The sequence below is a fragment of the Centruroides vittatus genome, unplaced genomic scaffold (assembly GCF_030686945.1).
Source record: "Centruroides vittatus isolate TY-2023 unplaced genomic scaffold, ASM3068694v2 contig_18, whole genome shotgun sequence".
NCBI classification, from domain to species: Eukaryota; Metazoa; Arthropoda; class Arachnida; order Scorpiones; family Buthidae; genus Centruroides; species Centruroides vittatus.
In genome coordinates, this window is record NW_027121101.1 from 4,871,213 (window position 1) to 4,896,385 (window position 25,173).

General features: G+C 27.2%; 1 protein-coding gene across 1 annotated transcript in view; it reads right to left on the reverse strand.

The window, feature by feature from the left end:
• LOC136969614 (protein phosphatase 1 regulatory subunit 37-like) overlaps nucleotides 1-21,658 on the reverse strand; it is a 56,167-nt gene extending 34,509 nt beyond the window's left edge. The window contains exons 1-4 of the mRNA XM_067263855.1: nucleotides 21,362-21,658; nucleotides 7,414-7,511; nucleotides 3,557-3,602; nucleotides 39-139 (exon numbers count right to left, since the gene is read on the reverse strand). Coding sequence (XP_067119956.1) covers nucleotides 39-139; nucleotides 3,557-3,602; nucleotides 7,414-7,511; nucleotides 21,362-21,557 — 441 coding nt within the window. The 5' untranslated portion in view covers nucleotides 21,558-21,658. The remainder of the gene's footprint in view (nucleotides 1-38; nucleotides 140-3,556; nucleotides 3,603-7,413; nucleotides 7,512-21,361) is intronic.
• Between the last annotated feature and the right edge of the window lie 3,515 nt (nucleotides 21,659-25,173).

A 25,173-nucleotide genomic window follows, 5' to 3' on the forward strand; every position in this document is an offset into this window, starting at 1 on the left:
TGCATTGTATACCTTAAATTAGAATAATTTTATTTTACCTCATCATCTAAATGACATTCTTCTAAATCTACTTTTTTAAACTGAACCCTCTTAAAAATTTCTTCTAAAGCTTCACAATGTCGTAAGTCTAAATTTTCACCTACATTTAAAAATTATAATAGAATTCATATAAATGTTTGACTATAAATAAGTTAAAAAAATATACACACAAATAATATTTTATACGTATTATAAAAAACAAAACATGTCAGTTTTTACAAACACACTATTTATTAATTTTAAACAACATACTTCATTATTCTAAGCAACAATTATCTAGTGTGAATATAATAGTTTATAATATTCACTTTTGTATTTAATATTCATATTTATATGTCAAATGGAATAATTTGTTATTTAAAGGAATAATTTAATGAATAATATGGAATATATTATTCATTAAATTTTAAATTAATTTTTAAAAATTGATAAAAACAACTATAGCTGACTTCCACACTTTACAATATAATTAGTTCCTGGAAAACCATCATTAATCAAGCTCTAATTTTATATAGCTCCCTGCCATAAATTGGTTCTATTCCTGAAATAAATTTTGAACAATAATACATTTTATCAAATGGAAGAAGAAAACACATACTTAAATACACCAATCATAACAGAAAATTTATACTACTTGTAAAAGTGGAAGGCTATAAAGTGAGGAATCAAAACAGGTCTATTTTATAATAGATTTGCTAAAAAATTTTATAGTAATCACTATTATTCATACATTTTTAGATTTACTGTATTAGTATTAAGTTTTAGTTTTATATATATGTTATGGACAAAGTGATTAATAGAGCATTATAAATAATGCCCAGCCATTATGAATAATAACTAAAATGGCCACATAGCCTGATAAATATTGATTAATTTATTAAATTGACCAGATATTATGAATACAGCTACATTTCCTTTGGGTAATTTGATTTTCTTTTTTTAAACTTCACTTTTTTCATTAAAAATTAAGAATTATTTATTTTTTGCAAATTATTTCAAAGTATTTTAAAAACGTCATGAGATTTTTTAAAAGTAAGTATTATTAACTGTATCAATTAAACTGATGTTAACAAATTTATACTTCAATCAAAAAATCAACTTAAAGGAATCTTCTGAAATGTCATTTTTGTTATATAAAAAATTCATTTTGATTAGTTTTAAAAAGTCTCTCTAAACCATCTTCTGTATTAATGTTGGTCAATGATTCATCAGGTATAAAATTATTTAGTCTAACTTTTAACTTTGCTCCAAACTTGACCTCATTGAAGCTGCAGTTTATACTGGTATGATGTGCTTGATTTTTCATCAGTTGTACAAAACTTAATCCTTCTGACCATTTGTTAGTGTTGTTAATCTCCAACCAAGAACTATGTCTTGATTACATCTTTCTACTGAGCCCTGACTTTGTGAGTGCTTGGGCTTTCCATGCACCAGTTTTAATTCTTTGATGACATTATTGGCAAATTCTCTGCTGTTATTGCCTTGTAAAATACTCAATGCACCAAAAATCCCTTGTATCCCTTGTAATATTTTTATATTTCATACTTAATTCTCTTTCCATATGGTTTCTGCCACCAATAGCAATATGGTCATCATGCAATATCTGAAATATTTCAGTGTAAATATAATATTTAATTAAATTACTTTCTTTTACAGGCACAATTAATTTTTCTATTTCTCTGATAGATACATCATCATATCTACATAAATGCTGATATTCTTCTAGTAACTTTGAAGTCACTTTGACTTTTGATTCTCTCACTTTTTGTATCATTGTTAAATACACTAATTTTGTAAAAATTTGACTGTTTTGACCTTTTGCTGCTATTAACTCATTTAATCGTTGTTGAAACAGTTATTCGTATCACTTAATAATTGCTCTATAATCATTACTTTTTCAAAGAAGAAAACACTATTTTAAGAGGTAAAAATAAGATTAATTACTGGTAGCATAAATTTAAAATTTGATACTAAACTCAATATGCACACACAACTCATATACTAGTTTATCAGCACTCACATCTGTCAGATTATCACTCCTCAAGATTGCCTGACCAGGTAATAACAATATTCATAGTGACCGGCCAATCTGATAAATTATGATTAAAAAAACCTGAAGTTTATTATAGTGCCCGATTTTGTTTATCATTATTCATAATGCCCATATATTAATCACTTAGTCCATAACACATACACACCAGTATATGTTATATTCAAAAATCAAAAATGCTCTGAGTAGGAAAAAAATGACCAGAACACATGGCTTTATAGAAAAGTCACAAGAAATTTTGGATCCTGGCTGCTTATAAAGAACCACAATGCGAAATTTGTGTCAGTACTGTTAAATGACTACAACGTATCGTGATCATTTCCCATTTTTTTTCTATAGTAGCAAATAGAATTCATAACATATGACTGAATATGTAAGATAACTAAAAATTACAAGTCAAGCACCATTATTTTTATAGGAACTGTTAGAATAATGCTTAAAATTACAATTGATATCTTTTGAAAGACATTTGAACTTTTTTATGGATGCAGCACCTCTCAGAATTGCAACTTACAAAGACCTGCTTACTTAAATGTATTTGACCAAATTTGAGACTGACCAAAGAAATAGGCAACTTGAGACCACATCATGTATGTCAATGAAGTTGTTATCAGTAGTTATAAACTCATTGTGAGCACAGAACTACTCAAGTAGGTCTTCCTTGGAGCAAAACTGATAAAACTCAGATGTGTTCACTGATGTGACATCAGATCAATTGACAAATGACTGAGTTGGCTTTAAACTGGTTCTACTCTTCTTCCTTAATGATATATAAGATGGCAGATTGGTGTATGCATATGATAAAAATTCCTCATGTTGATTTCATAACAACATGTTGTGGTATGCTGATAATGCTGCAATGAGTTGTGGACATTTTTAAGTCCTGCATAAATTTTGCATCATGACATTTTTTAAAATGCCAGAACATGTCATGGCTCTTTATAAGCAATAACAATGCAAAAGGTTTTGTTCTGGCTGTTTCTGTAAAGTCACCATGCATTCTAGTAATTTTTTATGCTCATAGAGTATTTTTTATTTTTCATATATATATATCATTAGATTAAATATTACACAGCTTTGATTCAATAAAACTCAACTTAAACAATAACAACAACAACAAACATTTCTATTTTGAAAAAGTCAAATATGATATTTATTAAAATACACTTTTTATCTAGTTCAAAATTTTTTAAAATTAATTTTATAAATAGATCACATAAATTTTGAAATATTTAATACCTAATAATAATAATTATTATTATTTATAAAAATTCAATTATTTTCTATTCCTGTGAGTTGAAATACAATTTTGTATTTTTATACAAAATTGTATCTAAATTAATTGTCTTACATTGCATCACTGCAAGCTTCATAATGAGAATTTTAATTAAAAGATCTTGTATTCATTTTATATAATTCAACAACTTCTTAGTATGTATATATCCAGAAATACAATATAATTTTTACCTTTTAAACTAAAGTCCTTTTCTCTACCACCAAATGCTTTTATACCCTAAAAAATATTTAAAATTATTATTTAAAGATCAAATTTAAATAATTCTCAAAACTTATTAATTCATCACCATGTTATTTTAAATATTTCATTTTGTAAACACAAATATATATTTCATATAATCTAATGTAAAAAATAAAATAAAATATTAAGGCACTATAAACAGCTTACTATAATTTATTAAGAATTTTTTAATTGTATGTTGATAGATGTTAAAAATGTAGAATGTTTTAAATACAAAACAATAACTGCAGCTTGCTTATACTGTGTTTTTGCAGAAAACATTTCTAAATTGGTAAATTAACAACCATGGCAATAATGTTAATAAACAAAAGGCCACACTGCTAGGATCCACACATATACTATGCCAATACATAACAACATCCTAGGTTCTTGTCTTCATAATAACCTACAACGTTGTAACGTATGTCAACTAACACCAGCTGATAAACTGGGAGCTGTGATTTCACAATGTTGATGTATATATAGTAATAATAATTTTAAAAAACTCAAAAAAAAAAAAATAATAATAATTTTAATGTTTATGACTTCCAATTGACACACATTCAAAAGTTAATCATTCAGTTCTCATCTGTTATGGAGAACTTTTAAGCTTATTTTAGACATACATTCACCAATAAAAATTAAAATATAAAATATAAAATTTATTTATTTCTGTATAACAAATTTGCTCATTGCCATTTTGCAAAATGAGAACAATGAAATGAGTACCCAATCATATGCAAACAGTAACAAGCATCATTAAAACATGATGATGACTGACAACAGAAAAATTGTTTATTATGCTTGTTTGTCCATTTTCTTATTGAAAAGAAAGCTTCAAAAATGAATTATAATAATATTTAGTTAGAAAGTATATTCTTCAAAGATCTCTTTTTCTTCTTCTTCTTATTTTGAGAAATTGTCGTTTCAATTAGTGATGAATGTCCTTTGGACTGGCAAAATTAATAAACAATTTTACCAATCTGATTGCTAGAATACACATAATTTAGAAATATATGGTATAATCAAATGTAGTATCATTTGTATGGTTATACAACCACCTAACTCTAGATTTAGTTCTGCAGATTTCTTCTTGATGCTGTAGCAAGCTTTCTTTCACACTTATGCTTTCAGATTTATTTTAAATTTTCCACTTATTTCATATTGTTTGAATATTCATGATGAAACTAATAATCATATAAGTAAACATTCATAATTATAGTTTATTTTTAGTTACTAAATAATAAAAATCACAGTAAGTTTAAACACAAAAATAGTCTAAAAACAAAACATTATTAAAAATTTTATATTTAATATGCAAGGATTCTTCAAGTTGCAATTTAAAAAATTTTACTTTATAACAATAAAATAATTTGAAAATTTAAAGTTACAAAAACATCTAACAATTCATAAATAATAATTAATTAGATACAAAAAAAATCAATTTTGGATTAAAAATATTAAAATAAATATTAATATAATATAGAGTGATATACTAGATTTGATATTAAAATCCTTGTAGACTTGTTAAGGACAAAGCTTTTTCCACTTTTAATTAACTATTCTAGCTTCTTGTATTAAATTGTTATCTAGCACTAAGTCCATTAACTTTGAACTTAATAATAGGCAATAAATTTTCTACATCACAATTCTATTTTCTATATAACAATTTTAATGCTAGATCTCTCTTGAATTCAGATATTTGGGTTTTTAAGACACAGCTGGTTCTCAATCTTTTCAGAAACCTCTTTTTATATATTGCCACAAAACTAAGGATTGTTTCTAACAACAAAACAGATTATCAAACAGATTAACAACAAAAAAGTAGTTTGCAAAAAATATAAAAAAGAAGGAAGAGCAAAACAAACAACAAACACTTTTCCAAACCAAACCATTTGAACACGTCAATGTTTTCTTTTTTGTTTTGTGGCAATATTTATTGCAGCATAATAATAATAATAATAATAATAATAATAATTATTATTATTATTATTATAAAGAAGTTACTAATTGAATGTAATAAAAAGCAAGTTAATAAAATTTTTATCTCCATTTTAATTAAATGTAACTATGTACAGTACAATGCAATGGTTACAAGAATAAATAAAACATATCCAATATTTTGTATGTATTTTGCCTATTTTTATAATTTCAAATTTAAAAAAACATGAAAATAATCAAATTTATAATTTGGTTAATAATTCATACTAATGATTGTATAATTTGTAACACTTTTGATTAAGAAGTAATGGAGAATCATCACTATTTAATTTTTTAAATAATGCCATTAATTGAAAGATTAATTTATAAAGATTTTAAAAATGCTTTTTAAAGAATTTTAAATGTAAAATTTACTTTTCCAAAAGTTATTTCACTCTTTCAGAATTAACAATTAAAATTTATTGTTTTGTTTAACATATCAAATAGAAATGTGTCATTTACAGTTACTATTGCATTATTATTAAAATTATTGGAATTCTCATCAAAAGATCACATCTATCCAAATTGTCTAAAGAATCTTCGCATACCAAACTCAACTAATCAAATAAATAACTTCATTTCCTAGTCGAAATAATCACTTCAGTTATGTATAGAGTTCAGATAGACAGAATAGATGAGATGAGAAAGGGACTGAATTTGCACATCCTTATTCCTGTGTATTAATCCATCAGTAACAACTATACTTGACATTGTCATTGCCATGACTCTTGATATTTTACAGTGACAATTATTTTATCTTCTTATAATAAATACACAAAATATAGTATGTTATTTGCTAATGTTTGTTTTGCAATGTTTGTTTTCTTAGGTGTATATTTCATAATAATTTAAAATTCATTAAATTCAATAAAAAGTTTTAACATTTAAAATTTTTAAAAATCAATAAATTGTAATGATTTTGGATTTTAGTAATAGTTAAAATTATATGTCTATAATATAAATAAATAAGTTAAATATATTTAGATTGTCATTTTAACATAGATAAGTTATTACTACTTGTTAATGAAAAATGACCAATATTACCACATTTTACGGACTGTAAGATGCACCTGAATTTTCGGGGCACTTTTTCGAAGAAAAAAGTGCGTCTTATAGTCTGTAAAATACGGTAACTTATTTTCATTAAAACAACTTTAACATTTTAATATTTGCATCAAAAAACACTCTCTATTACAGTATGTTTAATTAAAACTAAAAATTTTAAACATAGTATAATAATAACTTTATACATTATTTAATTTCAATTATTTCAACTTACTATATTTTTTCCCCTCTAAACAAATAATTACATTTGAAATAATTAAAGCTGCTTTAATTAAAGAACTTGATTAAAATAATTTAAATGAACAAAACTGATTAAATTATTAATAGGGTAGATGTACCAGTTCTGGCCAGAAAACAAATTTAACTTAAAAATATAATCACAAACGAAACAAACTTTTATTGTTAACTGTGTGAACAATTAACAATAAAAGTTTGTTTCATTGGACAGATTTGAATATGTGGTAATTATATTTTTAAGTTAAATTTGTTTTCTGGCCAGAACCGGTACACTGGCCAAAACTGGTACATCTACCCTATTTAAATTTATAAAGATAAAAGTTCAGATAGCTACATCTAAAATCGAGGTAATAACTTAAAATTTAAATTTAATATTTTTATATTTATTAATCTTAATGTAAAAAATTGATTCTCAGAATCAAAAATTTAAAAATGAAATTTTTTTTTAAATAATTGTTTTTAAGTACTAGTGAATACCAAGTAACAAAATTTTCTAAAAATGATCATATATCAAATAGTTCTTTACCTGAAGTTGTTGTGCAATACATGGTAAAGGCTTTACACCTTGTTTTTCGCATCCAACTTCATAGGCTTCTAAAATACTATCTGTTTTAGCTTCTGAAACTACAAATATTAAATTAATTTAACATCTCTCATTAATATTTATTTATAAATAATTTCATAAGAAACATGAAAAAAATTGAAAAAATTATTGTTCAGAATATTACTGTAAAAGAATCAGCAGGTTGATGTAAAAGAATCAGCAGGCTGATTCCTTTACAGTCAACCTGCTGCTCTAAGAAATCTAGGTTGAATCAGGTTGGCTTTTTTGCCAGCCTGACTCACCTGGGAAAAAACAAGAATTTTTCATTACAAATATATTGAGCCCTATCCCTCATCACCCAGCCTACCCTATTCTAGACCTAGTTGAACCCATAATGGATATGATTAAAAAGACCTCTTAGTGCCTGCAATGCAAAAAGAGTGATGGGGAAAATAAAATATACAATTTGATTTTAATAGATTTTATATACAAAATTTTATTTTATGTTGATCAACATTATTCATATATGCTTTTCAATATCATATCAAAAGTTTATCATCCATACAAAAAAGTTAGAGTAATCATTTTACTTAGAAAAACTTAGAATAATCATTTCTTGTCTCCTTTAAGTAAGAACAAGTTTGTTATTCTAGCCTTCCAATATATCCTAATAATAGCTACTCTTCTTCTCTGCACTGTGCATCCATGCATTAGTACACACACCATGGCCAAATGGCCAAGCAACGAAGGTAAAAGCCTACCACTCTGGGGGACAGAGAATCAAATCCAGATGGGTTAAAAAATTCCCACTGGGAATTTTTCAGGTGATGATCTGTTCGGACATGTCAAGCCCTGTCCCTCACCACATGGCTACCCCATTACCAAATCCATAATGGGCCTGCTAAAGGAGGCCCTCTCAGTGCCCACAGAGAAAAGTTAAAAAAAAACCACACAAAATTATACCTACAAATTACTTTGTTACAATTCCAACTTGACTATTAACTCACTTAGCATAACTACATTTTATTACCCTTTTTGAAAAAACATTAAGAAAGTTAATATTGTATTCTGCAGAATACAAAACATCATCTTCATTCTTATACAAATTGAAAATAGTAAACAAATATAACATTCTCCTCAACAGTATGTATAACCGAAAATACTGAATTGATGGACTAATCTACATACCAATAGATAATAATAGGTTATTTGTAAATTAATATTAATTATTTTTAAGAAAAGATTTATATTAAAAAAATATTTTTTTTTTAATCTTAGAACAAAACTCTTACTTTAATTTTAATTTTTGCATTCTTTAAATTCCTCTTTTGAAATCATAACACAGTTAGCCTTTGTCATTTCATAAGCAACAGGATGACTCATGACCCAACAGAAAATGGTGCAAACATTAGAATGCAGTGCCACACATGAGTTATAATGAAAAAAGTACTATTTTCCTAACAACTAGAACCCAATATTTCCATGACTTATTCCTATTGCTCTTAAACCTACCATTAAGATCTTAATTCTCTTTACTAGCACACTCATCTTTCCACATAACATGATTTAATCATCTAAGAGTACACTCATTAAAAAAAATGCATCCAGACAGAATTGTCCATTTACTACAAAACTCTGCACACAGCTATATCTCAGACAGGTAAGTAAATCATTATAGTTGTGGTATGATTGAATACCAGGTAATGTCACCAGAGTGCCTTAAAACTGCTATCTCAGTATCTTACAAAAAGATGCACTGTGTTCAGAATTTTCAATGAATCTGTTATTTGGAGATCTTCAAATGCCTATACAATACAGTCAAAGACATTATGAATAGCTGACAGAGTTTGAGAAAGGCTGCATCAAGCTAAAGGAAGCAGAATGGTATTTTGCTAAACTGCTCTGCATCTGGGATGTTCTCACCCGAGTGTGAAATGTTGGGGGCAATGGATACATGGTGGACAGACTTTGGATGTCCAGACAGATCACCAGGAGAGATGATCATCTGGATCACAAGACAAACACAACAAACAGCTGCAACAGCTTCTTTGTCCATCATCCAGAGATAAATAGAAGCCTTGTTAAAGAACCCTGTTTCTTCCTTTATCATAAATAGGCAAATTTATATGCACAGAGCCTGCTACATATATTGCCATTATCACATAACATCATTGGCTCCATTTACAGTGGTGCCATGACAGAAAAGATGCACTGCTACAGAATACTTGCTTATTGTCTTTAGTAATGAATCTAGTTCTTTGTGAGGAGCAACCACTGTGTTAAGCGTGGAGGACCATCAGTGAACACTTCAATCCTACCTTTATTGTTGACTAGCACACTGCCCTTGCTGCTGGTGTGCTGATCTGGGAAGCCATTTCATATGACAGTCAGTCATTCCTAATAGTGATACAAAGAATATTGATTGCAAAGTGGTATTTTTAGAAACTCCTATGTCCTCACATGTTTTTCACAGTAGGGCTGCAAACAGCCATTTTCATCAAGATAATACACACAACTAAAGATTCCAGAAATGTTTATCACATTACCACACTTCCTTCACCTGCTCAGACTCTAGATATGTCACCCATCAAACATTTGTGAGACCAGATGAAATGTCAGCTTCAGCTATCTATGAGTATGAGGGCTCAGGGGTAGCAGTTACAACATCTGTGAGCAAATCTGTTATAGGATAGTTAGTGCCCAATTGTATTGCTGCATGTATCCAGACAAGAGATCATACAAGGTACTAAAGACATAATAAAACAAAAGAAAATTTTTGATTTATTAGTTACTTTGATTTATTAGATTTATATTTAGTTACTTACATTATTTATTTTCCCATTTCGTTTCAGTTATTTTGAGTTTTGGAAACAGTTATATTAAAACTTGTCTTGCTACCTCAACACTTCCTAACTAGAGCTTCATTTGTGTAATTTCTTACTGAGATTTAAATAATGAATGGAACAACATTTCACTAGTTTAATATTTTAGCTGTATTTATCAACAGAAGATTACTTAGAATTTATTCCTACAAATAGATATTGGTAGAAGACACAAGTAAATGAAAAGTTATTTCTTATAAACTTGTGTAACAAGCAAATCAGGAATGTGTAAAAGAACATTGTCAAACTGACATAGTAAGCTAGCCTTTACTTCTGCTGGTAATTGTTTAGCTGTTGAATTACAAGTCATTGACACTAATTAAGGGTTTTGCTTCTGGATTCTTTTCCCTAATCAGGTAATTAACCTGATTTTGAATACTAATTTTGTGCAGATAATCCATGGCTTGCATATAATCTGCTAAGGCATTATATACACCAGTGATTCTCAAAGTGGGGGTCGTGAAAAATTGATGCCAGATCAATTTTTTCAAATATTTTATAAATTTACTATGGATTCATGTTTAGAAATAATAGAAATAAAAAATATATAAAATAATTTTTACTTAAATAAATTGCACGTATAAATAATAAAAATAATATAAATATTTAAATATGAGCCTAACCCCTCCCTATGGGATGTTTTTCGACACACTTATTCTTCGGGGGTCCTTTGAAATTTTTAAGTGCAGAAGGGGGGGTCGCAGTCCAAAAAGTTTGAGAAACACTGATATACACCATGAAGAAAATTGAAAGAACAAAAATAAAGTCTCTGTACAATCTTACCTACTGTATGCATGACACCTGTAGGGCATCTGTTGAAAGCAAGATAATTAGTGGCATGCAGTTACCACCTTAAGCATTAAAAGATTGCTTTTTTTGTTTCATTACTGTTAACAAATCATTGTGGATATACATAAACAACCAATCCCAAATATTCTATTATAATCATATTAATTTCCAAATTATTCAGACTATGTAGTTTGGCTAACTGTTAATAAATAATATAAAACAATTTTTTCTAAACAGTATGCAATTAGACTGTTATCTTAGACCAACAATAACTAATAATTAAAACATTAAAAAATAATTTTATTTAATTTTTATTTAAATTATAATTATTATTATAATTATTAAATTTAATTCAATAATAATTAACAAAATTGAAACTAAGATAACATTACCTTTTTGCTTTATTTTTTAAACTCTAATATAAAATGGATTTCTACATTACAAACTAATATTTGTATAAAATTTAAAATAACTTTCAATCCATACATGCATTAGCAAAAACAATGGCTTAGTACAGTGGCATACATATACAAACAAGCACACACTTGCATATATAATAGTATGGTACTTAGACTTAACAGGGAAATGGCTACTGAGAAATTAATCTCTATATTCACTGATCAGTCCCGTAATTCAATTGCAACCATTTACGAACTTCCCAATTATGTAAATTAGAAGTAAAAATAAAAACAATAAATTGTATTTATTTATTTTATCATTAAGTTTTTGTTCAGTAATAATAATAAAATAAACTCAGAAAAAAATTAAACTGAAAATAATTTTATTATCGATATTAAAATTATTTCTAAAAGCTTTTTTAATCATAAATAATTACTGTATAAAAATTTAATTATTTTTAGCTGTTTGTATTTTGTATTGGACTGAAATTAATTTGTATCTTAATTGCAAGTATTTATTAAAAATTAAATCTTAATCTATTGAAATAGGTCAGGGTTGTAAAAACAGCAGGAGTACAGTTAAACACTTAACTGTCATTTCCCACAAATATATGAATAGACAATTGTCTGTCCTGTGAGTCAGTTGCCTTCCACTGGAGAGTTGTATAGTGTGAATGAACTTGCAAGTGGAATTTAAAATTGGCTATCCCTATTGCATAACCTGCACCCCTTTCAAATTATCTTTCAAACACAGAAAACCCACAGGTTATCCGCTCAAAATTACAGTATATTCAGGCATGTTTTTTATACATTGGAAAAACAATATAGTGGTAAGTACTATATTGTACTAGTATAAGTTAAGTGATCATCTTTAAGAAGAACTGATAGTTAATATTTATTTAATAAAAATTGCTAATATGAATGATCTTTAACTCAAGTGACTGTTTTAAATAAACATAGTGTTACACCAATTTACAAGTACACCATATTCCTGAAAATCTCAGACCAGGACTAGATTTTATATCATTTACAATTTGAACTTCATTCCTGTATAACCCAGGCACTCTATTCATGTTCCCCGGTAAGATTGCAAATAAGATTAAAATGCTATAAAACATTTTCCAATTAATCAATGATTCTAAATAAAATAAACCAACTAGGTTATTTATTGATATAAAGGAACTAATATGAAATAAGAGAAGACAATTTGAAAGAGCAAACAAATAAAAAAAATGTCTGATAACTAACTACTAATTTCACAATATTGAGTTAAGATGATAATAAGCAAGTAGAAAACAAGTAAAACAGAATAAAATAAAACAGCTTTTTAATTGATAAAACTGCATTCATTGATAGAAAGATCTATAATGATCCAAACCTGCCACCAAACTGCACAATCATGTTAAACTGAATAGCACTATTTGAAGTAATCAAATACTATGTCAATAAAACAAAGCAAATAAAGACTAATACTTACAACTGTCTATTCATAGCATATGGAAATTTCAATCTCATTGCACTTGTGATTAGGATATTTTGTTCTCATAAATATCATTAGTGTTCATTATATCAAATATTTCATCTTATAAAGGGAAAAGGAAAAAAAAAAAAAAAAAAATAGCTTTTAGGCCTATAAAGGGTCAATGAATGGAATATGCATCAATTTTATTAAGATCAGTCATAGAACATCAATTTAGATATAAATGCAAAATTTATATGTTGCATTTATAGATTTGGAAAACGCCTTTAACTATATTCCAATTGACAAACTTTTGTAATAAAATTACTCAAACATAAATTCAGTCTTAAATTTGTTAAAAACAAATAATTACTTTTCAATTGCCAAATAGACTATTAAATTATATGCTTTTCAATACAAACCTATGAATATCAAGAGAGGCCTCCTCTAAGAGCCATTATATCTCCTCATTTATTTAACATTCGATTATTATGTTCCTGACGAAGGCCTTTCAAAATGGCCAAAAACATTTGTTAATTTGAATTAAAGGCTGCATTATAAAGGTTTTTGTGTGTTGATTAACCTTATGATATATGATTTTAAACTCTGGTATATTTTGAAATAAAGATAAATAAATTCATTTGCAATTTAATTCTATAGTATAATTTATGCAAATGACATTGCAATAGTAGCACCCACAAAGGTGTTCCTTCAGAGGAAAATAAAATTCAGTTGAAAGTTACTGTAAAAAGAATTGACTAAAAATTAATCCAACAAAATTGAAAATAATGATCTTTCATCAGGGAGGAAGATTAGTCCAGAAAGGAAAAAATTTTTTTTATCTGGAAAGAACATTGCTGAAAATGTGTTGTAATTTAAATATTTGGGAGTTATTTACACTTATCTTCTCTTTTGACAAGCATTTTAAAGAACAGAAAATCCTTACAAGATTTATAGTTGACCTAAAATGACTAGTCAAATGAAAACAACCACTCAAATTCATTTTAAACTATTTACATCAACAATTCTTACATCAACTTTTCATGCAACTCCTATTTGGATATCACATTTTATGGATAAAGACAAGACTATACAATTACAGTTTATTAGAAAGCTTTTTCAGTTAGAACCAAAAGGTTGGTATGCAACTAAGAAAAGTATTGATGAAAGCAAAAATCCCAGAAATGTATTAATTAAAAATAAGAACACAATAATAAATAAATAAATACAGTCAATTCCATTTAATTGGACCACCAGTTAATCGGGGCAGCCGCTTTATTGGGCCAAATTCCAAAGAACAGAAACCAAACTAATAAATTAATACATAATTTAATTGCTTAATTGAGACAACTTTTCACTTAATTGGGACAGTAGCAGAAAAGGAATTTAGTTAGTTTTGATATATTTTAGGGATCTTCTGAAAATATGTAGATACTATGTACACTAATGTCATGTAGGCCTAATGATTGGCAGAGACAAAGCAATTTTGTCTTTTGCTCAGGCAGTTCAGTTTTTCTGGAGGGGGTCACCTTAGCAGGACATATCACATGCGATCCCATCTGAGATGGACCTGAGTGCGAGCTACTGACCCTGCTCTGGATTGGACCAGATGATCCCTTTAAAAGCAAAGGGACAAAGATCCCCAGACAGTTTTTCATGGTCTCTCAACTGAGTTGGAAGACAGCTAGTTTCCTTGGAAGGTATTGTGTGCATGATTATGTCTAGATTCAAACAGCAGCCATCCGATCACTGAGACCAGCATCTGGAACTGGTGGATTCTACGGATGCTCCCACTGAAGTGGCCCATCTCCAAGTAAAGGAAACTGTGCTCAAAGGAAGACCGTAAGGTGACTTTTGGATGAACCCTTTTCTTTCTCCCTTTTTAGTTAGAACATGTTCTAACTGAAAATGGAGAAAGAAAAAATCGTTCAATCAAGAATGAATTGAACGGTCAACCCTTGTGTATGTCACTACTCATACTGTATTTGGCAACACTAGCGTGATGCAAATCGGTTATCTATCATCGTGGGTCTGGCAAATTTAGGTACAAATATTTTCTGTATTTTGGTTTAATAAAGCATTAAAATAGGTATTATTTTTACCTACTTATTTATTTACCTATGCATTACATATTTTATTTTAGAATTTATTATTAGTTTGTTTAATTGGAGCAGCCACTTAATTGGGCCAAAATGGATTAGTCCCAACGTGTCCCATTTAAGCATAATCAACTGTATTTATTTCTATTAAAGTTCTTATTTTTAATAAATACATTGAGATTTTTTGTTTTTTCAGCAAAGTTATTATCTGATACTATAACTATACAATCATTAAATATGGATAAAAAAAGCTGCCAATAAATCCCAATTTCTTTCTTGGTTCCAATATACAATAAAATAGTCCACAGAAAATGAATATATGTATAAAAGGCTTAAATTTCACTTAAAGAAAGGTTATATGCAAATGAGGTTAAACTCCACATATCTAATAATAATAATAGGAAAAGGAGTCTAGTATTGAAAATCGCATACAGGAGATCCAGTACAATATATAAGTTGCTACGCAATGCAAAAGATATAAGGACGACACTTTGCTAGAACTGCAACATATCAAAGATATAGCTGTAGAACATGGCTATAGAAGAGACCTTGTATACATGGTCATCATGCACCTACTCCAACCATTTAGCTGCACACACCATTCCCAACACCCACACTACTTATAATAGGAAAATTTTTGTTTATTGAAAGAAATTGTTAAGTGTCAAGTTAGTGTTGCAGAAGAGATTCAATTTTTCCTCTATTATAGGTCCAATCCCAGAGACAGCATGTCAGTGATTATGTAACTTTTCCAGTACTGATCTGTGAACATGCATTTGGGTACTATATTGTGGCCTCTACACCTCAGCAGACCAGCTGGGTATGCAGCTTATGCATAAATCCCAGTACCGAAAGACCAGCTGGGTATGCAGCTTATGCTACAGCTTTTGCAGATTTAACGTAGAAAAGAACATCCAATTTCCGGTACTCATCTTGTTAAGTAACTTGAATAAAGGTTGGATGTCATGCCAACAATTTTACTGATCCAAGAGAAAATTCACAAAAAGGTGTTAAAAAACATTTTAAGAAACGTTTTTATTATCCTGCTAGCACTTTTGATGTATTTATTAACATCGTCTTCAGGCAGAATTGTAACAAAATATATTTTCGAACAAACTTTTTAAATCAGAACAAAAACAGCATTAGCCTCTTGGAAAAAAACAAATTTAAAAAATAAAGCATTAGAATCAAAATATGTGTAACATCGTCGCACATGCGCTATACTGCGCAGAGAACAAGAACAGCGTTAGTCATTTAGAACATAATACAAAACTTAGAGTGTTAATTTAAATTCGTGTAATATCGTCGTGCATGCATCCTACAATGTAGAAATTGGGATCGGCAAATAGCCGTTTTTAACAAAAAGTTTAGAAATGTTGATCAGCATCGTGCATGCGCTTAAATGCATATAGTAACAGATCTAATGCAGGACATCCACCCTTTATTCAAGTTACTTAACAAGATGAATACTGGAAATCAGATGTTCTTTTCTATGTTAAATCTGCAAAAGCTGTGGCATAAACTGCATGCCCAGCTGAACATGCATTTCATAATGAGTCAGCTTTTCTGATAACATTTTCCTTCCTCAAATACCTATAAGCATTCTGGTATGTTTATGGTTTCTAATAAGAGTTGCATTTCAAGTCAATCAATAGATGTGCCTCATTTAGTACTGTGCAAGGAATGTGCTTATGAGATGGATCCAGTATTTCAGACATCTCTTCAGAATGCATATATTTGTATAAGAAATATCATAATTTTCTGTAAAACATATTACTACATGATTACTTATAATTCTCGTCTAATTTCTCTACCATTCATTGCATCTTCTTGTAATGTAATTTACTTACGTACTGTGGATGTCACGCCAACAATTGTTCTAACTCAAGCGAAAATTCACACCAAAGGCATTAAGGAGCATTTTAAGGATCTTTTTATTTTCAGCTAGCACTTTTGACATAGATATGAATGTCGTCCTCAGGTAATAATTAAAAATGAACAGATTTTGAACAGGTTTAAATTTATAACATAAAATTTGGAACATAAAATTAAGAACATTTCTTCTTAAGAACAAATCTGTTCATTTTTAATTATTGTGTCTTGTGTTCTGTATGTCTATGGTTTAATATAGCAATGATCAGTGAAACCAATTACAGTAGAGCATCAATTATCCGACCCCCGATTAACCGACTTATCGGTTAACCGACCGTGTTCTAGTCGGCAAATTCAAATGTCTGCTAGTGATGTGGCACTACAATATTTGGTTATGTCTTGCTACTTTAATATTATTTTTGTTAAATTTTTGCATGTTTTAGCTGGCAGCACTGGCTCGACCATGAAAGAGAGGCTAGTATTTAAACCGGGCCTAATACACTATACTAATAATGTATTTTTTCATACTTTTCGGTTATCTGACTTTTCAGTTATCCGACCAACCCCAGTCCCCAATTAAGTCGGATAATCGATGCTCTACTGTACTTATTTTCAAATAATATCCTTTTTAATTAATATCTTCAATTATCCATATTTCCAACTTTTAGATATTTCATCCAAAGATTTGCAAAATATAACATAATTTGGAAACTAACAGATTAAAAATATATATATATATATGGATCTATAAAAATTATCTAATATAATTCTTCATCAGATAAAAAAAAGCATTGTAGTTGGGACATTATGTAAACATTCTGTTTTAAATATCTATTGGGGCTATCATTCATAGCATTATTTTTAATTTCACAATTTTTTTAATACTGTTACAAACTTTCTTAAAAGCCAGAATAAGATTTTAAAATCAAATCAAATACACAAATCTTAATGATGATACAACTGTTTTAAAATCATTTAAAAACATCTCATTATAGTAATAACAATCAAATCAAATTCAATAACTATATTAAGTGTAAGAAACTTAGCATTTATTCAGTCAGGCCTAAATATTTTTAAAAAAGTATATCACTTTCTCATTTTCTGTTCTGAAACAAGCTACAGTAGTTACTATTATTTTTTTTTATAGTTATTATAACAATAATTATCTCTCATTTTGAAATAGGTTAACTTTTTTTATGAATAAGTTTCTGGCAAATAGAAATGTAGCTAATTAAAGTAAGTAAATATTGTGAAGAAAAGTATTATTAAAAATGAAAATAAATTCCACTTTTTAAAAATAGTTGAATGTTAAATCTGCAACATTATTGAATTGAATACTCTAATTTAAAATAATTTTAAATCAGAATATTCAAAATCAATAAATTACAGATTAATACAGTATGTAATTTAAGATTTTAAACATTTTTATGCATCAATTCTAATTGATAATGCTAATTTACATATTTTAATTTCTGTAAATCTCTCAATTTTACCCTATTTTCTCAAACTACTTAATATCTTATATAAAACATTCACTAAAAACGAATATTTTTATCATCAGCAAGTTTGAAAATTTGATTTATCATCATAAATTAATAATTAAAAAGATACACATTTTTGCCAAAATGAACTAAATATGGAATTCTGATAAACAGAAATATGCATACTCAAGAATACTAACTGCTTTCTCCCAGCTCAAAGTATAATCAGATTATTACTAATCATCATCATCATTAAACAAAAGGAATTAAGTATGTTGAGAAAAGTTTTAAGTTAGATATTGTATAATGTTGCCAAAATATTTTTAGAATGAATATAAAAGAAAGCTATTTTAAATATTTTTTATTTGTTTAATATTCTGAAAAAAGATGGATGTATTTAACAATTTCTTTTATATTTACATTCAGGCATGACTAAATGTAAATCTAAAAGAATCTTTGAAATTATTGTTTCAAATCTTAAACAAATTAACTTAAAGACTGCTAACTTTTAATTACCATATATGACAACATATAAATCATATAACCTTAAGATTTTCAGCTGAAAATGCTGATTTAAACCTATAATTACTTTATAAGTTGTCTCCAAACACAGTAGGATATCAAGAAGCCAGAACTGAAATGTGGATACAGTATATGATAGCATAAAGATTTAACCTCCCTATACCACTCACCACCACTACGATCACCATCACTAATTCCCAAAACTGGATAAATAATTATCTTACTTTTTTCATTAATCTTTCTTAAATATGAAATACAGAGCTCACATTTACTTCAATCTTTTATATTGGAGGAATTTTGGGTATTTAGAAGTTTAATGATTTTTCTTTGGCCATAAATATGCCATAGAAATTTAGCTCTTGTTTATATTATTTAGCCTAAAGTAAATTTGGCTTTATTTGTCATTTTGCTTAACATCACAGTTTCTTAGAACTTAAGTGAGGACTTGCTACATGTTATATAATTCATATGAAAAGTGATGTGAGCAACAGAATCTACATAGGACACTAAGGAACTGCTAAAAATTCTTCATTAAGTTCTTAAGTCAGTAAATCTTGGTAACAATGCTATTGTGCATAAAAATTTTCCAAAAAACATTTCAGCCAAAATCAACACTTCCAACAAAATAGTAAATGTTTTACAACAAATCCAACAAAACATTAAATAATATCATAATAGTTTTACTATTTATACTGTAGTGTTTTTTCATGTGTTACATATATATGCCAGAATACTATAGTTTACCTTTGCATATGTGCTCTGTCATTTGCATCAATGATGTTAACAGTTGGCACATTAGTTGTTGGAAACGACATGTTTAATGTTCATTTAGACTAAATTTTTTATTAATATATTAATTTCTATGTTAAATAAGTTCATCAAATCCAACTTTCAGTTGAAAATATTTAAGAGAAACCTTATAAGTGTTATCTAGTAAATAATTGTTATTAGTGCTGTTTCACTTGTTTCTCTCTTTGGTAGAAGTTTGAAGTTTGCATTTTATACCACCATATAAGTAAACATCTAATTTTGAAGACATTATCTCAGGCTTAAATAGTCAACTTTTATACTAGTACATATAGCAAAATTATTTAAATAAAATTGTAAAATTAATAATAGTTTTCAATCAAATCAATAATATTTCTGGATATTCAAAAATAATTTTTGTGAAAATCCTGTAATTTTTCAAGACTTCACTTAATAATACTTGAAAATGTTACAAAAATAATGTCTTTATTTCAAATAACCAAAGCAATTTATTATTAAGTTTATTAAAATTTTAATTTTGTTTTAACATCTAATTCAAAATTATCTAAAATATAATAAAACACCAATTACAAAATTAGAATCAAAAAATAAAATAAAATTTCTTTTATAATTATATATCAAAAGTTTTGTATTTTTCTCTTTAGACATAAAATTGTAATATGTAGGTTTATGTAATAAAGATAAAATGAACTTTTCACAGACATATCAAGTATCAAATATCAAAAACAATAGGAATCGACATCAGAGGAAACCAGAGGGAAATGTCAAAAAATAAATTCTCACCTTAGAAATCAACACCATCAAAAAGTTTAATGAAACAAAAACATTTTCAACCTAATTTGACAGATCATCAGTTGAGTATTCCAAAATAAAACAAATTTGAATAAAAAGAAAAATTCAATAAATACCAGTAGAATAGAAGAAGTACAAAATTTTAAAATACTCAACTGACAAAGTCCTATCAAATGTTCTTTTTTTCATTAAACTTATTGCCGGAGTCGATTTCTAAACTACAAATTTATTTTCCGAATAAATACGTATCTATCTCCAAAGATACAATTTACCATGATTCATTTTCAGCATCAATTATAATTATCCGTTTCGCTGGAAGTTTTAATCAACTTTTATAGGTTAATAAAACGACAAAATTTCACGTACGATTTTCTTAAATAATTTACACCGGAAAAAAATTACCAAATATAGAAAGAAAAAAAAAAATAGATTTTGTATAGTGGGACAAAGTCATTATACGGTAATTATTTTGTCAAATCTTTCGCAATTCCTACATATTACAAAAAGAAAAACAAACGACTATAATTATAACCAAACTGAATTTTCATGTTTTTCACATTTCATTAGAATTTTATGTACAAAAATATTAAAATTATCACCTAAGGCAAATGTTATTTTTAATTATTTCTTTGTTTTTATGTATTATATTTATTTTGTATTTCAAAATAATTTTTATTTATCATTGAAATAATAGAGTGGCTGGCCTTGAATAGTAATAATAATACAAGCAAGTGGTATATGTATCTTTACTTTAAAATTGCATATATATATATATACACACACACATATATATATATACATATATATATATTAGATGTATTGAATATCATACATGTCTTTGACGTTTTATATATAAGAAAATACTCACCAGTTCTCCAAGGATCTGGTGGATCAACATAACCAGTTACAATCATGTCGTCGTTGGGGAAGTTAACTCGTCTTCCTTTACATCTCATCTTGCGGGACTGTATACTTTTACTACTTTCTGTCGGCGTTGTTGGCGCAGAAACTGATTTCTCCGTTAAAAACGTATCATACGCGTTGATTTCCATATCTGTCGTCATCACTTCCTACCTTACGGAATTCTCTACATCGGAAATGTTATCGCCATTTCTGCTGTTTTACCTCCCTGCTTCTTCGTACTAAATACAGTGCCATCTGGCGATTTTACTAATATTAACGAGAACGAAATATAATTTTTATTTTTATTTTTATTTATTATTTTTTTATTTTTTCTCCTAGGATGAAATTATTATAAAGTCATATTTAATTAAAATGTCTCGTGTATATATATATAATAATAATAATGAATATTTATTTTAAAAACTTGCGATCGGCCAATAGGCTTCGATAAGAATTTATGATTAATCAATGTTTATTTTTAAACGCGATAGCATTGAATAGAAACAATGTTGAGTAATTTTCGAAAGATTTATTTAAAAAATGATAAGAAAAAATTTTGATAAGATTATGTACTATTTAAAGAATTCTATAAATAACGGTTATCTTGTTTTGAATCTTTCGTCGTAAATTATAATATTTTGATCAGATGATCGCGTTGTTCGATGATCGATAACTTATGTGCATTTTAATCGATCGATTAAAAAAATTTAAATTACTATTTATAAATGTAATAAGAAAACGAATTTAAAACATTTCAATACAATCGAAACGTAAATACAGCGATTACTTTCTTTTGAACTGAACTGTAATGTAACAAATAATTGGAAGATATTGGATTGTCATGGATGGATGATTACAATCTTTATAAAAATATTCTAGTATAAAGAATTTCCTTTTATAGCTATAAAATAACAGTTCAATTTTTTCCTATTAAATTTTTTTCCTCTTAGAAAACACTGTTTTATGAATAATAATAACAACAACAAAATTAGATAGTAAAAGATTTAATTATAGAAATGCAACGGGCATTTTTATTTTAGCTTACATTATAATTATGGAATGGTTTTAGAAGAATGGAAGATATTTTGATGAATATCGTTAGAACATTTTCCTCCAGGATAAATACATTATTATTTTTAATCAAATTTTAACATGTATTTTTAAAAATATAATTAGAAATAATTTAGTGGAGGACGACAAGTGAAACCGGATTCCCCAGTAAAATTATGGAATGTGGATCAACAAGATTAATTCGTAACAAAGAAATAATAAGACAACTATCGATATCTTTCTTTATCGATCAAAAAACAAGAAACAGATTTTAGGAGTTTATAGAGATGAATATCAGTAATGATTTAAAAAATATCATTCATCTCTTTATCTTGAAATATTTGATTAAAAATTAATGCAATTTTGTAGTATTAAGGTATCATTTATTAAATAATATTGATAGAGCTATTTCTATCAAATATTCAAGCAGAGTAAATATTCAAAATGGTTAATTGTTACGCCAACATATTTGAGTTTTTCCGTCAATTATCATCATCATCTTATATTACATATACGAAATAATTGATATAAACATGTTGGGAAGCAAAAAATAACATAATTTTCCAATAAAAGTTTTTCACGCTTCCAACATATTATCTTAAAGATTTGCTGAGCATATCAACTTATTATTCATAGTTAATGTAAATATAATTTTTTTAATGTGTGTAATAATTATATTATGATTCAGTATTGAAATATTTAACTAATCTGATAAATGAACTCATATAAGCATTTATATAATGCATGGAACAAATCATATTCGCTAACAAAAAGTAGTGTATGTAACATATTGTACACATACATATATACACTACAATATGCACTGTATAAGAAAATATACAAGTGTTACGTAATGTCTAAATTAGCTATTAATAATCTGTTATTCAGTTTAATTTCCTTTGTAAAAAATAACTTGATCACTATCAATATTTACTGTTTTATCTTACATTTCATTTATTTTCATTGCCATAGAAAATGTCTATCTCGGTATGTAGTTCAGAATAACAATTATTATTTATTTAACAATTTATTCAAACATTAATTTTACAAATATTCTTTTTCAAGAACAGTTATACGCGATTAGATATAATAATCCGATGTTTTCATGTTTTTCTCCTTATAATTTTAAGGATTAATTCTAATACCAGGAATATAATTTTCATAAGAATACGATAAAAATAAATAAGAACACAGATGTTATTGTGATAAAATTTTATAGACTTATCACCTTGCAATGACGTAATTAGGGAAGTTTGGCTCAACGCCTCATCGATCAAGAATCCTATAGAAATACTGTACTTTTATATATGTATATATATATAATAATGGGTTGCGTAGGAAGGTGTGCCGTAAATGTATACAGTTTTATTATTATTTCTTAAATAATTTTTCCTTAATTTTGAAATACTTAAAACTTTACCGCAAAACGAAAGTATTTTTTATGACAGCATTCACATTGACACATTGTTATGAAACATTCACACATTTAAAAAAAAAACATGAAAAATTATTCATTTATCTTTCTTTCATTTTCTCAAAAATGAGGAAAGGATTTGTAACGTAGATTAATCGAAATCACAAACAGTAATTTTTGATTATTGATTTGTTTGTTCCTTTCATAATTGAAACTATAAGTGAGATGTGGGAATTTTCTGACCTGTTGCTACATTTATGAATAATTTTTAGATTATTTTTCAGATAACGGATATAAAATTCTTAATTTCCTTTTCAAAAGAATAATCTACAATAATTTACTTCGGATTAAAGAATTTTTACTCGTTTATGTAGTCATTTTCACCATATACAACACTAAAAAAATATAGCATGATCAGTTCATCGAAATGCTTACGCACTGCCAACGATGCCAACAATTAAATGATACGACGTTTCTTAAAACAGATAATTTAAAATTACTACTACTTTTTACAACTTGAAAATTTACAATTATAAAAAAATTTAGCTCAATTTTTCCCTTTATATATATATATATCCGAAATTAGTTTAGTTAACATGGCAACAACTGAGAATTTTTTTAAAGGAAATATAAAGCATTACTATTAAAAATTTAGTGTAAATTTCTTATTCAGGAAAATATATATATATATCCTTTTTAAAGCTTCTTTAAATATCCATTTTCTGTAATAAAGGACTGATTTACGAGACGCCATTAACAGCAATCCTATCGATTTATGCTAAAATAAAATAAAGGAAAACAGCAACATAACCCACGGCTAAAAATTAATTTTTTCCACGGAATTAATTTTATAATTTTCCAATAAATTAGAACTATTTTAAATTTGTGATGATAATTATTGATATACAAATAACTAAACTACATTTTTTTTCAAATTACAGCTCAATGAATGCACTTTCTTTTATCATTTAGACTCTACAACATATCAAAATCGGCAATTCTAGCCAAATAAGAATTTGAAATTAATTCACATTTAATACATCATTATATTTTTCTTCATCTGTCAAGAATTTTATAATGTATTTTATAATCTAGCTCCCCCAGTTTCTATATTAAATAAAACTAACTCGATATAATTCACATCATAAATATTTTATCTGTATACAGTTACATAATTGAAACCAATTGGGAATTTTGTACACATTTAGATGCGAAACGTATGCAAATATTTAATCTCTACTTTTTTTCAAACAACATTATACAGATACCGTACAGATAGATGGAAGTAGCTTTCAAAATGAATTAAACACACT